The sequence below is a fragment of the Loxodonta africana genome, chromosome 1 (genome assembly GCF_030014295.1).
Source record: "Loxodonta africana isolate mLoxAfr1 chromosome 1, mLoxAfr1.hap2, whole genome shotgun sequence".
Lineage (NCBI taxonomy): Eukaryota > Metazoa > Chordata > Mammalia > Proboscidea > Elephantidae > Loxodonta > Loxodonta africana.
In genome coordinates, this window is record NC_087342.1 from 445,084 (window position 1) to 460,612 (window position 15,529).

The 15,529-nt window shown below is 39.2% G+C and overlaps 1 protein-coding gene across 7 annotated transcripts in view; it reads left to right on the forward strand.

The window, feature by feature from the left end:
• The window catches only part of PHLDB2 (pleckstrin homology like domain family B member 2), a 333,831-nt gene that overhangs the window by 272,659 nt on the left and 45,643 nt on the right, over positions 1–15,529 (forward strand). For 5 of the 7 annotated variants that reach the window (XM_064289130.1, XM_064287433.1, XM_023551838.2 and 2 more), the window contains 3 exons: positions 150–260; positions 4,744–4,833; positions 10,181–10,324. In XM_064289130.1, the coding sequence (XP_064145200.1) occupies positions 150–260; positions 4,744–4,833; positions 10,181–10,324 (345 nt within the window). The remainder of the gene's footprint in view (positions 1–149; positions 261–4,743; positions 4,834–10,180; positions 10,325–15,529) is intronic. The other 2 variants (XM_023551839.2, XM_064289340.1) reach the window with 2 other exon arrangements.

Below are 15,529 nucleotides of genomic sequence, written 5' to 3' on the forward strand. Positions count from 1 at the left end.
CTAAAGGTTGGTGGTTCAAACCTACCATCAACTAAAATGTGGTCACTGTTATCGCAGTTGTAAATACCTTTTCTCTCTTTTTCAGGACAGACTGGCAAATCTTTGAATGTCTAATGTACACCTATGTATGATAATCTCTTTTCCTCCAGGAAAAAATTTCTGCCTTGAAAAAGCAAGCGAATCATATTGTCCAGCAGGCTCAGCGGGAACAAGATCATTTTGTGAAAGAAAAGAATAACTTACTAATGATGCTGCAAAGAGTAAGTGTTGCCTTCCATGTGAGTACTGCCTGCAATAAAACGTAGGTTCCGCTGGGGAAAGTTGCCTTCTTCAAAGTAAATACCTTTTACTAATGAATGTCTTTATCGTTTAAGAAAGACTTTTATGTACATAGTGAATGTCTTTATAATCAATGTTTTCTATACATTTTTATTTAACCCTCCACATGAATAAGCTGATGGTCTGTGAATGATTAACTGTAATTCAGAAAATGAGCAGAGACATTTTCTTCATGATCTTTTTTCCACATTGTGAAAAGTGAAACTATGAAAAATCTATACTTTTTCTTATTTTCCTCCTTTAGAAAATCATATTTTTCTTCCAAAAGGTAAAACACATTTGAACACCAGTTTTAAGGAGGCTTAAGGAAAACTACTTGTATTGTTGCTGTTAGTGTTTTGGCTGAGCTGCTCTGGTGTTTTGAACCTCTATTATTTGTGTGCATGTCTGCCTGAAAAATGCCACGTTGGATTAACCTTGACTCAACTGGACATGTAGATACCCCATGTGGATGGTTAGAGGGGTGGCAAGGTCCATCCTCCCCAAAGAGACTGTATCCCTACCTGCCCGAGGACCTGAAGTGGTTACGTGTCCAACCAGTTGCCTTCTAGTTGATGCTGACTCCTGGCAACCCCATGTATGGTCAGAGTAGAACTGTGCTCCATCGGGTTTTCAGGGGCTGATCATTCAGAAGTAAGTCACCAGGTCTTTATTCCAAGGTGCTTCTGGGTGGACTCGAAACAACAACCTTTCAGTTAGCAAGGAGCATGTTAAAAGTGTGTTATGTAAACATTTGCACCACTCAGGAACTCCCCTTTGCCCAAAGACCGTAAAAAACAACCTGTAGCCTAACTTCCTGGCATGGGCCCTAATCTAGGGATAAGGGAAAGACTCAGGGATAAGACACTAAAAGTATTAAAGTTGATGGGCAGCCTTAGCACTGAGCTGTGTGTGCGTGCCCGAGTGTGAAATTCGGGAGCGTGAAAATATAGAATGTGACTCAGAATGGGGTACGAGAAAAAGAGTCTTAGATCCAGAATGATGGGTTATAGATGAGGCTGTTCCATGGTCAAACCTAGAGAAACATTATAGCTGGAGTATTCCCTTCTTACTATTTTTAAGTTGAGAAGACAGAGTAAATTTGTCCCTCACCTGGAATTAGGAGTCCACCTGAGGTGCCTCTGCACCCACACAGACCTGACGGCTGTCCTCCTGCTTCTTCAGCTCTTATCAATCCCTGAGTGGACTTGTATTTCCCGTCTCTGTTCTGACGATGAATTTCGATGCCGTTACTTTCCCCACGACCATTTTACCCTTAAAAAAAAAACTCAAACCCATTGCTGTCAAGTAGATTCCAACTCATAGGGATCCTATAAGACAGGGTAGAACTGCCCCATAGGGTTTCCAAGGAGCATCTGGTGGATTCGAACTGCTGACCTTTTGGTTAGCCGCCGTAGGTCTTAACCACTAACCACCAGGGTTTCCATTTTACCCTTAGCACTCAATATTCAGAAGCACAGCTTAAATTAGACAGTGTGATAGATAGTACTCAAGTTATTTCTGAAATTTTAGCAAATGAAAAAATTCCCTTAGTGATAGATTTTTTCAATGAGTAAGCACAATCACAGATATAACATTTCCTGTTTAAAAATGTGAAATATATTTTTATGCTAATAACTGTGGTCTATACTCGTTAAGGGAGTCCTGGTGGCGCAGTGGTTAGGAGCTCGGATGCTAACCAAAAGGTCGGCGGTTCGAACCCACAGCTGCTCCTTGGAAACCCTGTGGTTCAGTTCTGCTCTATCTTGTAGGGTTGCTATGAGTTGGAATTGACTCAGTGGCAACAGGATACTCATTAAGATTTTTATTTTCCCATACCGATCTGTAGCTCCTTCTCAGTCCCAATCAAAATCCAAACAAGACTCTCTTTGGAGAAATTGACGATTGGTGCTAAAGCTATTGGAAAATGCAAAGGGCCTAGAATAGCTAAAATAACTTTGAACAAGAAAACAAATTTGGAGAATGTATACATCTGCTTTCAATGTTTACTATAAAACTACGGTAATTAAGACTTACTGGCATACAAAGAGACTTACAGATGAATGGAAAAACAGAGTCCAGAAATAGACTCACACATGTACCATCCATTAATTTTTGACAAAGTCTCTAAGACAACTCAATAGGGAAATAAAAAATCTTCCCAACAAATGGTGCTGGATTAACTGGATAAACATGAAAAGAAAAGAACTTCAACGCCATCCTCACATCATACATTAAACCTAATTTTGAGACAGATCACAAACCTAAAAGTGAAAACTAAAGTGATAAAGGAAACCCTGGTGGCGTAGTGGTTAAGAACTACGGCTGCTAATCAGAAGGTTGGCAGTTCAAATCCACCAGGGGCTCCTTGGAAACTCTATGGGGCAGTTCTACCCTGTCCTATAGGGCCACTATGACTCGGAATCAACTTGACGGCAACGGGTTATGTTATGTTTTAAAGTGATAAGGTTTCCAGAAGAAAGCATAGGAATGCAAATACATCTTCATGGCTTTGGGGTAAACGGAAGACTTTTTAAAGGGGAAATGACAGAGGACTTGTATTCAGAAAATATAGAAAACTCCTTAAATTCACTAATAAAAAGATAAACATCCAATAACAAAAACAAAAAATTGAATACGCATTTCGTGAAAGAAGATAAATGAATGGCCAATGTTACGGATTGAATTGTGTCCCTCCAAAGTGTGTGTCATCTTGGCTAGGCCATGATTCTCAGTATTGTGTGGTTGTCCTTCATTTTGTGATCAGATATGATTATCCTATGGGTTGTAAATCCTAACCTCTATGAGGTTAATGAGGCAGGACTCAAGCTACAGGATTAGGTTGTATCTTGAGTCATCTCTTTTGAGATATAAAAGAGAGAAGCAAGCAGAGAGGAGATGGAACCCCTACCACCAAGAAAAAAACACCAAGAGCAGAGCTTGCCCTTTGGACCTGGAGTCCTTGTGCTGAGAAGCTCCTAGATCAGGGGAAGATTGATAACAAGGACCTTCCCCCAGAACTGACAGAAAGAAAAAGCCTTCCCCAGGAGCTGGCACCCTGAATTCAGACTTCTAGCCTCCTACGCTATGAGAGAATAAATTTTTGTTTGTTAAAGCTGTCCACTTGTGGTATTTCTGTGATAGCTACACTGGATAGCTAAGACAGCCAATAAGTCACACAAAAAAATTCTCAACAAAATATTCAGGGAAATACAAATTAATCCAATGTTAAGCAAGCAACCTTTAGAAAAAATATTTTTGGGCTACATTTTTTATTTATTTGCATAAAATGAAATGCACAGATCTTAAGTGTACAATTTGATTCTTTCATGGAAAGATAGAAAGATAAAGAGCATTTCTGTGACCCCTGAACATTTCCTCACGATCCCTTCTAGTCAATCCCTACCCCATAGGCAAACACTATGGCCTTGCACTAATTTTGCCTGTCATATAAATGAAATTATATAATATGTACTCATTTGTGCCTAAGGTCTTTCATTCAACATAGTGTTTTTTAAATACATCCATGTTATTGCCTGTATCAGTAAGTAGTTCCCTCCTTTTTATTCTTGAGTAGTATTGTATTATATAAATATACCACAATTTTTTTTTTTTTTTTTTTTACCAGTTCTCTTGTTGATAGACATTTAGGTTGTCTCTAGTTTTTTGGCTGTTTTTAGTAAAACTGCTTTGAATAGTCTTGTGCAAGTTTTTTGTGAAGACGTGTTTTTGTTTCTATTGTGTAAATATCTACTAGTGGAGTTGCTGGGTCATAGGATGGGTATATGGTTAATGTTATAAAAACAAAGCAAAACTGCCAAACAGTTCTCTGAAGTGGTGCACCGTTTTACATTCTCATTGGCAATGTATGAACGTTCCAGTTGCTCCCTGTCCTCTCCAATACTTGGAATTTTTACTTTAGTCATTTTAGTTGGTAATGATGTTGAGTATTTTTTTCATGTGACTTATTGGCCATTTTTCCAGAAGAAAATATATCACTGGATTATGATATATCACCAGAAGACATATGAGTATGTGCCACTTAGAAGGGGTAGAAAAACTTGAGTTTAGAAAATACTCCAAAGACAAGGGCCATGAGGGAATTTGAGGGCCCCTCCTTCCATTCTTGATTCAACCAAAGCAGCCCCACTCTTGCCTTTTTTTTTAAACATGCTGTTTGCTCTATAAATTTTTCTTGAATGAAAGCTAAATTTGTTTGAAAGCAATCCATGTATTGTATCAGCTACCAGATAAGATCTTGGTTGTACAATTTGTACAATTTGAAGTTTTGACTGTGCACATAGAGAGGAAATAGAAATGGCGGAAGGATATGGGAGCTTGATGTTGTTTCTATCGCAAAGTCACTGGGTTTCTCAGTTGAATCCAGGGTTGACTGTCAGCTTAATAGATGTTATGTTCCTGCAGGAAAAGGAGAATCTTTGTAATCTGGAAAAGAAATACTCCAGCCTCTCTGGGGAGAAAGGGTTTCCTGTCAACCCCAGTACTCTTAAAGAGGTAAGCCATGTCTTTATCCACTCATGTCACCTTATAAGTCAGGAGATAGACTTCAGTTTCATGTGATTAGCTGAGTAGTCAAAACATTAACTTAAGTGACTTAGGAAAGCACTCAGTACTTTTATGGCTTTCCCGTCTTTCATTACATATACTTTGTATGTTTCAGGCATTATCTCTTTGTCTGATGAAGGCAAACATTGTGGGGGTGTGTGTGTGCATGTGTGTGTGTGCATGTGTGTGTGTCTGCTTTCCATGGCAGTGACATTACGGGTTAACCTGGAGTTACAAACTTCAGACCAAGAATAGTCTTAAATTCTTCTCTTTCCTTCTTCCAATCTTCTTTCTCCTTCCTCCCCTTGCTTATTTCCCTTTTCTTTCCCTTGAATCTTACAGACCATGAAAATGCCCCAAACATTTGAAGGCATAGTCTGATTTCTTTCTTTCTTTCTTTTCTCTTTTAAAAATCAATGTTATTTCTATTTTTTTCTAAGTTTCTGTTTACATTAATCTGTACACCTTTTTTATCCTAAATATTCTTCTTTTCCCAGTCCCCATCACCACTCTTTCCCAAATCTTTTTTCATGAGCCACACTGGTACACTGGTATACTACTATGATATTTTAACTCTGGTTTCGGAAATTATAATCCTGACTGAGAGATAAAATAGTTTTCTTTAAATTTAATGTTTTCTAAAAAGCTAAGAAAAAAGCTTGCTTCTACATAAAAATTTACGTAATAAAAACAGTCATTTATAATCTGCTTTAAAAAGGACAGCAGAGCTAGAAATTCCTTATAGAAAATATATTTTGTATAGTTATGTGAAATAAAATAAAATAGACATAATAGTCATAATAACAGTTACCATCAAGTCGATTCTGATACGACTAATGGGTACCTTGGAAGCGTTTTGTGAAATATTTTCTACAAAAGGTCCAGAGATCATTCAGTTTCATTCTTTCCCTTCATTACTCCAAAATCTATTCTCTAAATACCCTTTTCCATAATAGCAAATATTTCTTGATTTCTATTCCTTTGTGGAGATGCTTGCCATTTACATTTTTGAAGAGCATTTACAATGTAATAACATTGCCTTTTTAAAAAATCTCTCATTTATTACCTGAAATTTATGTAAAACATAAACACAGGACAATTTTTCCTGATTGTTTTACTAAAATAAATATTCTCTCGAGTAGGTTGATAGTGACTTTGGTCTTTGAATCACTTATGTGTTTTAAAAACGATGTACATATTTTATAATTTGTTTAACAGATTTACACATTCAGTATTTTGGGCAATTAAGTAAAATGCATGAAAACAATTGCACAAGATTTTCTAGAGCAAAGTTTTACCTTCGTTAGATCGACTGTAACAGTTTTATTTGTGTGAAAATAATATCATTAGTCAGTTGTATTGGAAAACTGATTTTATTTTTAAGGGTGGGACTTAATTAGAAAAATATATAATTTGGAAGTTTAGTTAGACCCCTCTCACTTCTACACATACCACTTGCCAAACTTGTTGCTGTCAGGTGGATTCGTACTCATAGCGACCCTATAAAACAGAGTAGAATTGCCCCATAGAGTTTCCAAGGAGCTCCTGGTGGATTCGAACTGCTGACCTTTTGGTTAGCAGCCGTAGCTCTTAACCACTGCACCACCAGGGTTTCCCACATACCTCTTAGGGGTAGACAAAATAATTAACTTATTAAAAGAATATGATTTTCTATACTGGATCCCATATGAAGTAAAGCTTATTAAGTTTCTGTTCACCCTGGTTGTAGTTTATCTAGCTAAATAGGAAGAGTAGAAGTTGGTGCAAACTAGGGCTACAGGGGACTCAGGATGAAGATTTATGATGCTAGAGTGATGGCTTCCAGTGGACGGAGGGGAGAAAGGTTTAGCATCAAGTAACACTTCTCTCTCCACAGTTTAATTATTGATGGGGGAAAAAAAAACTAGCTAACCTGAATTCAGATTCATGTATTTGAGCTCCTGTGTTGGTTCCTGTTTTTACAGGTAGAATTTGCTTCGGGTTCTGATTACTGTTTTGTAGGATGCTAAGTAGTTCCTTGGGAAGGAGCCCAGGCCAAGAGTGGGAGTTGAGATGTCTTAGCATGGTGTGTTGTCTGTGTCTATTTTTATAAAACACTACCCAGAAGGGATTAGGTTTGGGACCCACCCTACTCTGGTATGACCTCAGTAGCATAACAAGAGAAAAACCCTGTTTTCAAACAGGGTTATATTTACAGGTACCAAACAAAACCAGAAACCAAACCTGTTACTGTTGAATCAATTCCGATTCATAGGGATCCTATTGAACCAGAGTAGAACTGACCCATAGTGTTTCCAAGGCTGTAATCCTTACGGAAGCAGACTGCCACATCTTTCTCTTGCCGAGTGGCTAGTGGTTCCAACCGCCGACCTTTTGGGTAGCAGCTGAGTGCTTAACCACTGTGCTACCAGGGCCCCTAGTTTTACAGGACAGGTATAGGGGTTAGGATTTCAACATAACTTTTTGGGAGGCACAATTCAGTCCATAACAGGATTGTGGGATCTTGCTTTAGCTTTCCCTTTGCATTCTCTGTGACCCTTCCCTGTGACCTCCCTGCATCTCTTTCTTCTTATGGGAAATGAAAAGATTGAATTAGAGGGTATTCTACACATATTTGTGAAGTACCTACTATGTGACAGGCTTGCATCTAGGCACCGGAGATGTATGCGTGAGCCAGGTGGAAAAAGTCCTATGCTCATACCTCCTGAGTCTGAGTCCCCACTCTGGGACCATGGGGTGATTATTTAGGCTTTTTGGATCTGTTTCCTTACTTGTAAAATGGGGATGATAACAATAGTGCGTAAGTCGTATGACTGTTGTGGGGAAGAGATAGATACTTGGATCAAGGCACTTCAGGAACAGGGAGCTGGCAGGCTCAGTGAACAAGTTTGGCTGTGAATGGAGTGTAGTGAGTACAAGACATGGGCATGCGGTCATGTCAGTGAGGTGGGTAGGGGCCAGGTGACAGAAAGATAGGGTATTTTATGTGCCATGGGAAGCCAGGAGATGGTTTTAAGCAGAGAGGTGACATTATTTGATGTGCATTTTTTAAAAAGATTACCCTGGCTGCTCTGTGGATGCTGAATGAAAAGGAGTAAGAGAAGATGCAGGGAAACCAGGAAGAAGTTATTTCAACAGTATAGGCTGGAGATGCTGGTAGCTTGGATTAGAGCAGTGACTGAGAGATGGAGAAAATTGGCACGATTAGATTTGGAGTTAGAGTTGATGAATCTTGCAGATAATTTGGATATGAAGATGAAGTAAGGGGAGGAGTCAGGATGATACCATTATTCCAGTTTGAATAATGGGATGCACGATGAGTGCCTTTTATGAGGCAGGAAGATTGGGAAAGCGTAGGTAGGTTTAAGATGGACGATTTGGAGCTTGACTCTGGACATAGAGTTTGGAGGGCGTGTGGCACGCACATGTGCTGGCTGGGCTCTAGGTCTTTCATTTCCCAGTGGAAGAAAAAAATCTTTCCTAGAGTGTTTTCTCCATGGTCTTTTTCTGGGCAGACTTCTTGGGGTCAAAAGCACATTTGATTCTTTTTTTTTTTTTTTTTTTACAATTTTTGTTGCCTGCAGCTCTGGTGTTTGTCAGGTAGCTGTGTTCTCTTTCCTGTACCATGCAAACTTCACTCACAAGATACCCAAGATGTTTTCATGACTCTTTCTTTGTTTTTGTCTCTCTCTTTTCATTAAGGTAAAATCCTGGTGGTATAGTGGTTAAGAGCTATGGCTGCTAACCAAAAAGTTGGCAGTTTGAATCCACCAGGTGCTCCTTGGAAATGCTATGGAGCAGTTCTACTCTGTCCTATAGGGTCACTATGAGTTGGAATTGACTCGATGACAAGGAGTTTGTTTTTTTTTTCATTGAGGAGTGATGCATTTGTGTCCAAACTCTTTTAAACAACTCTTTTGACAGACAGTACACATTTTTGAAGCAATTAGTCTACGGTCTGTGTATGGTCTATGATCCATGTAAGGAATCAGACTTTGGTTTTACTGAAAACATTCTCCTATCAGTTGCGAAAAGAATGAAACAAAGCTGTTACTTTTCATCCTGTCATTATCATAGATAAAATGAAATCTGACCATCCCGTCTACTACTTCCTTTTTTTGGTTTAGCCTTACAAAGTTTCCATGATATCTATTGCCCCTTTCAGAAATACAAGATTATATTTAGAAGCATTTTGATGCCTGCAATTTATAAAGTCAACTCTAGCTTTATTTTGTCATAATTACAAGTCTCAGTAAAAACCTTGATTTCCAACCCAGAATTCTTGCCTTTCCTGGAGCCACTTTTGAAACGATGGATGCACCCGTGTAAGAAGCCGAGTGTCAAACTTAATTTAACTTTTGAAAGGGAGATATTACTTTTTACCCCTATTTTTTTTAATATTCTTTTATCAGAGTGATGAAAATCAAAATTTGTCTTGTAGTTACTTTCCATGAAAATTTACAAGTGCCTTTTCTGCAAATATAAATTCAGGAGTCTTGATTTTGATAGCTTTGATTTACAGGCATTTTCTCTAAGCTGAAGCTAAAAATGAATTTACTGAATTTAAAAGTTACTGGACATTCTCTGTCCTGGGGTTGGAGGTGGAGTTGGGGAAACTGCTTTGAAGTTTTCAATTGAAACACCCTGTAGTTGCTACTCTGCCTTAGGGGTGTGTGTATGTGTGTGTGTTTATTTTTCTAGAAAAACTCACCTGATTGAGAAGGCTATGTCTTTTGTTTCCTCCTTTGGTTGAGATGCTCAGAAACGAGATTCCATCACAAATAAATCACCGTTGTATAAATGTCATATTAGTGACAAATCCAGTGTACCTCGGCCCATTTCCTCTCATGCTGTAGTTTGTCAAGAAAGAAAAAGCTATGAATGAGGATTTGCGAAAAAGACTTTTATATGAGGGAGTGAGTGATTACGTTGTGAATGTTACGTCTCGGATTTTGTGCGTGTGATTATTTAACTGTGTCTGTAAGGATACGCTCATTCAGCGAACGGAATGAATGCTGATACCCCTGGATATTTTAAAATGGGAGGTGTTGGGTTATTTATAATGTAGTCGTAGTGATTTCATAAAACAAATTATTTTGAATGTTTGGAATGCCACTTTTCAAGATTTTGCACTTTAAATCCATTGCTGATTATCCCTGTAATGAAGCATCTGATAATATCGCAGACACCTGGCTGTGCCGCTCCACGCTAACTCCGTTGTGTTGGGAACGTTAATACTCTCGCATGCCTCAGCTTTGGCTTTCTTTGTGTCTAACTTCTCAATTCCTCCTTTTAGGGCTATATCAGTGTCAATGAAATTAACGAGCCATGTGCCAATTCCACGCTTCTGTCCCCTTCCACTCAGTTCCCCGCTGATGCTGACGCTGTTGCCACTGAGCCTGCCACAGCTGTGCTGGTGAGCCAGCCACAGAATAAAGAGGTGTGTTGGCGTGACATTTCATTCATTCGCTGCTTTTCCTCATCTCAGAAAGTAGCCCACAGTGAACTGAAAATGAGGGCGCGTGTGACATTATATGTCTGTTTGCCCAGAGGGCAGAGTGATGGAGTTTGTAAGACATACCAATTTGGAAATACTGCTGTACTAGTTAAAATACCAGGAACCCTGACGTGTATGATAAAGAGCAGAGATGAAACTGAGAGCACTAGGAGATGTAAGTCCAAAGAAATAAATCCAATACCTCAGCACTCGAACGCGACCTAAGATTCCTGGGACTCGTGCAAAGCCTTGGTAAAATTCCTGATCTGATTCATCTTCCCAGTTTGATTTTATTTTCTATTTTGCTTTGCTGTGTGGATTTTTCTTTTTGATTTTTATTGTGATTTAAGTGAAAGTTTACAAATCAAGTCAGTCTCTCATATACAAATTTATATACACCTTGCTGTGTACTCCTAGTTGCTCTCCCCCTACTGAGACAGCACACTCCTTCTCTCCACCCTGTATTCCCTGTGACCATTCAGCAAGCTTCTGCCCCCCTCTGCCTTCTCACCTCCCCTCCAGACAGGAGCTGCCCACATAGTCTCATGTGTCTACTTGATCCAAGAAGCTCACTCTTCACCAGTATCATTTTCTATCTCAATCCTTGTCTGAAGTGTTGGCTTTGGGAATGGTTCCTGTCTCGGCCTAAGAGAAGGTCTTAGGTGGATTTTTCTTTTTAATGCTATGCTTTTTTTAAACATAGTAGGGCATGGCAAATAATGATAATTAAAATATTTTCTACAGTACAGGTTACATGCAGTGGGGCATTTTTAACAAGAGGCTGAATTAAAAGCTACTATAGAAAACAAACAGATTATTGCTGTCACTTCTTTGTTGCTTTTATTCTTTTGTTTCATATGGACACATCTATACTTTTTCTCTCTCCTATAAAGCAAAGATCACCTCTCTGTTCTGGATTTCTGTTTCCTTCCACCCTTTCCTCTCGTCCTGTCACTCAGCCTCCGTCAGTCCCTTGGCCTGAAGCCGTGGCTACGTCTCTTGAGCCTTTTCCTTTAAATGATACACCTCCTCCTCTGCCAGCTAAGAAACACAGAAGGCAGCAGCAGCCAGAGCGACAGGTAACCAGGAACTGGTGTGTAGCATTTGGGAATTTCACCTTGACAGCAGAGTTACTTGGGTAGAGTCTTTTCTTCAACAGGGTTTTTTTCTTTTTTTAAAGGCAAGTTGCATGCTTCTTTCCTTTTTTTTTTTTTTTGACATTTAGTATGTCCTAAGAATGTTCCGGAAACCCTGGTGACGTAGTAGTTAAGGGCTACAGCTGCCGAACAAAAGGTCGGCAGTTCGACTCCGCCAGGCGCTTCTTGGAAACCCTATGGGGCAGTTCTACTCTATCCTATAGGGTATCAGTCAGAATTGACTCGACAGCAACGAGTTTTTTTTTTTCTAAGAGTGTTCCAAAACCAAAACGAGCCATTGCTGTTGAGTCATTTCCAACTTATAGCCGATCTTTTGGGTAGCAGCTGAGCTCTTAACTACTGTGCTACCAGCGGTCCTCTAAGGATGTTGGGATTGCGATACAGTTTTGAGACCTTGGTTGTCCTCTCCCTTCTTTTTGTAGGTTTGAACGAGTTTCACATCCTCAGACTTTAGTTCCCATTCAACCAAAGTACTTCAGGTTATCCCAGGCATTTTCAAACAATAATAATTATTTCTAGAAAATCCATAGTATCAGAAGTTGCTTTGTCCAGACAAAATAAAAGTATTAACTTCTTAGACATTGTTCCCCTGCTATGTGTCAGAATTGGCTAAACATTTTACAAATGTCTCATTTTATCCCAAGAAGAGTCTCATGAAATACGATTTATCTCCACGTTGACATTCAGTGGACTGAGGCTCAGCATAGTTAAGTAGCTCGTCCAAGGTTAAATTACAAGTGCACATTTGAGCCATAGAACAATGGTTGTTGTTTTAATTATTACTGGTTTATTGTGGTAAAATATACATAACAAAATATTTACCATTTCAACCATTTTTACATGTATAATTTGGTGGCCCTAATTATATTCACCGTATTGTACAACCACCATCACTACCCATTTCCACGTTTTTCTCTTGCCCTTAAAAGAAACCCAGTGCCCCGTAAGCAGCACTCCCTCATTTTTCTGCCCCACCCATCCCTGGCAACCATTAATAAACTTTAGTCTGTATACATATGCCTGTTCTAGATATTCCTTTTAAGAGGGATCCTATAATATTTGTCCATTTGTGTCTGGTTCTTTTCACTTAGCATAATGTTTCAAGAGGAACAGTTTTTATTAACCAGCTTTTTAAATAAATAGCTTATTATTCTGAATGTTACCCTCCATTTAGTGCACTCAAAGCATATTAATGATTGGGTATTCAAAAAAATTTTTTCAATCCTCCTTTTCAGTTCCTATACAAATTTGATTATGGTCCCAGAAAATCCTAAGGAAACGTGGTCACTGGATCCACAGGTTAGCTGAAGCCAGTCCTGGAGGGCAACTAACAACAATAACAAACACCCTTTACTACCTATCACCTTCTGTTAAAAAGACTGTCTCCCCCCAAAAATTTCAGGTTACCACTACCTGTGGTGAATTTAAAAGGGAATTGGTGAAAAGTGGGCCAAATAAGTGAGATATACAAGGGAATAGCAAGGAGAACGTTGACTAATTGAATTAGTTGATGTTCAGCCATTTCAAGAGGTAGGATATGATTAGGAACTGGTGGTACTGAAGGAAGAAGTCCAAGCTGCTCTGAAGGCATCGGTGAAAAACAAAGCTCCAGGAATTGATGGACTATCAATCGAGATGTTTCAACAAACAGATGCAGCGCTGGAGGTGCTCACTCATCTATGCCAAGAAATATGGAAGACAGCTTCCTGGTCAACTGACTGGAAGAGATCCATATTTATGCCTATTCCCAAGAAAGGTGGTCCAATCGAATGTGGAAATTATAGAAGAATATCATTAATATCACACGCAAGCAAAATCTTGCTGAAGATCCTTCAAAAACGGCTGCAGCAGTATATTGACAGGGAACTGCCAGAAATTCAGGCCAGTTTCAGAAGAGGACGTGGAACCAGGGGTATCATTGCTGATGTCAGATGGATCCTGGCTGAAAGCAGAGCATACCAGAAAGATGTTTACCTGTGTTTTATTGACTATGCAAAGACATTCGACTGTGTGAATCATAACAAATTATGGATACCATTGAGAAGAGTGGAGATTCCAGAACACTTAATTGTGCTCATGAGGAACCTTTACATAGATGAAAAGGCGGTTGATTGGACAGAACAAGGGGATACTGATTGGTTTAAAGTCAGGAAAGGTGTGTGTCAGGGTTGTATTATTTCACCATACCTATTTAATCTGTATGTTGAGTAAATAATCCGAGAAGCTGGACTATATGAAGAAGATTGGGGCATCAGGATTGGAGGAAGACTCATTAACAACCTGCGTTATGCAGATGACACAACCTTGCTTGCTGAAAGTGAAGAGGACTTGAAGCACTTACTAATGAAGATCAAAGACCACAGCCATCAGTACAGATTGCACCTCAACATAAAACAAAAATCGTCACAACTGGACCAGTGAGTAGCATCATGATAAACGGAGAAAAGATTGAAGTTGTCAAAGATTTCATTTTACTTGAATTCACAATCAACAGCCATGGAATCAGCAGTCAAGAAATCAAAAGACGCAGTGCATTGGGTAAATCTGCTGCAAAGGACCTCTTTAAAGTGTTGAAGAGCAAAGATGTCACCTTGAAGACTAAGGTGTGCCTGACCCAAGCCATAGTATTTTCAATCGCATCATATGCATGTGAAAGCTGGACAATGAATAAGGAAGACTGAAGAAGAATTGAAGCCTTTCAATTGTGGTGTTGGTGAAGAATATTGAATATACCATGGACTGCCAAAAGAACGAACAAATCTGTCTTGGAAGAAGTGAGGCCAGAATGCGCCTTAGAGGCAAGGATGGCGAGACTGTGTCTTACATACTTTGGACATGTTGTCAGGAGGGATCAGTCCCTGGAGAAGGACATCATGCTTGGCAGAGTACAGGGTCAGCGGAAAAGAGGAAGACCCTCAACGAGGTGGACTGACACAGTGGCTGCGACAATGAGCTCAAGCATAACTGATTGTGAGGGTGGCACAGGACTGGGCAGTGTTTTCACTCTGTTGTGTGTAGGATCACTATGAGTTAGAACCAACTTGATGGCAGCTAACAACAACAACAACAGCAAGCAAGGAGAATGAAAAAACTAAACATTTTCCATTTTGATGTTACGTTTATCTCTCAGCTGCATTCAGGGTAAAAGACTTCTTTAGTAACAAAACAGTTTTCAAATCCGCCTATTCCCGCCCCCCCCCCCCCGCCCCATATCAGTTCACCTATGTTTTCAATGGGATTTCCTTCCTATTGTATTAAGCTACCTATTATGGAAAACTAGGAAGTTTTGACTTTTGGAATTCGTGACACTTGGCCACAGTGAGAGCAAGGTTGAAGAGCCCCGATGCTATTTTTCTAACTAAAATGAGCATTAATCATCCAAACAGCAAAGTGTTATTATCGTAGAGTGAACTACTTGGGCTCAAATGATAGCTCTGCCACTTTCTAGCTGCATGATCTTGGGCAAGTTTTTTTTAACCACTCTGCACCCCAGAGTCTTCATATGTAAAACAGGGATAATAATTATCAGGGGATTATCATGAGAATTGAATAAAATAATATATATTAAGCTATTAATATCATACCTGGCACATAGTAAGCTCTTACTAATATCAATAAATATGATTAATATTTTTACAATGTATTAATATGTGTCATCAAAACCAAAAAAATCAAACCCATTGCCATTGAGTCGAATCTGACTCATAGTGACCCTACTGGACAGGGTAGAACTGCCCCATAGAGTTTCCAAGGAACACCTGGTGGATTGGAACTGCCAACCTTTTGGTTAGCTGCCATAGCACTTAAGCACTACCCCCCCTCCAGGGTTTCCTAATGTATGTTAGCTAGTACAAATATTAATAAATATTAACTAGCATGACTAGGTAATCATAAAGTTAGAATGCAGATTTTTTCATGACAGGCAAGTTTGAAGCTTGTTCATAAATTCGGTAGCTAATATTTGCATTTTTCTTTAAATGTATTTCAAACG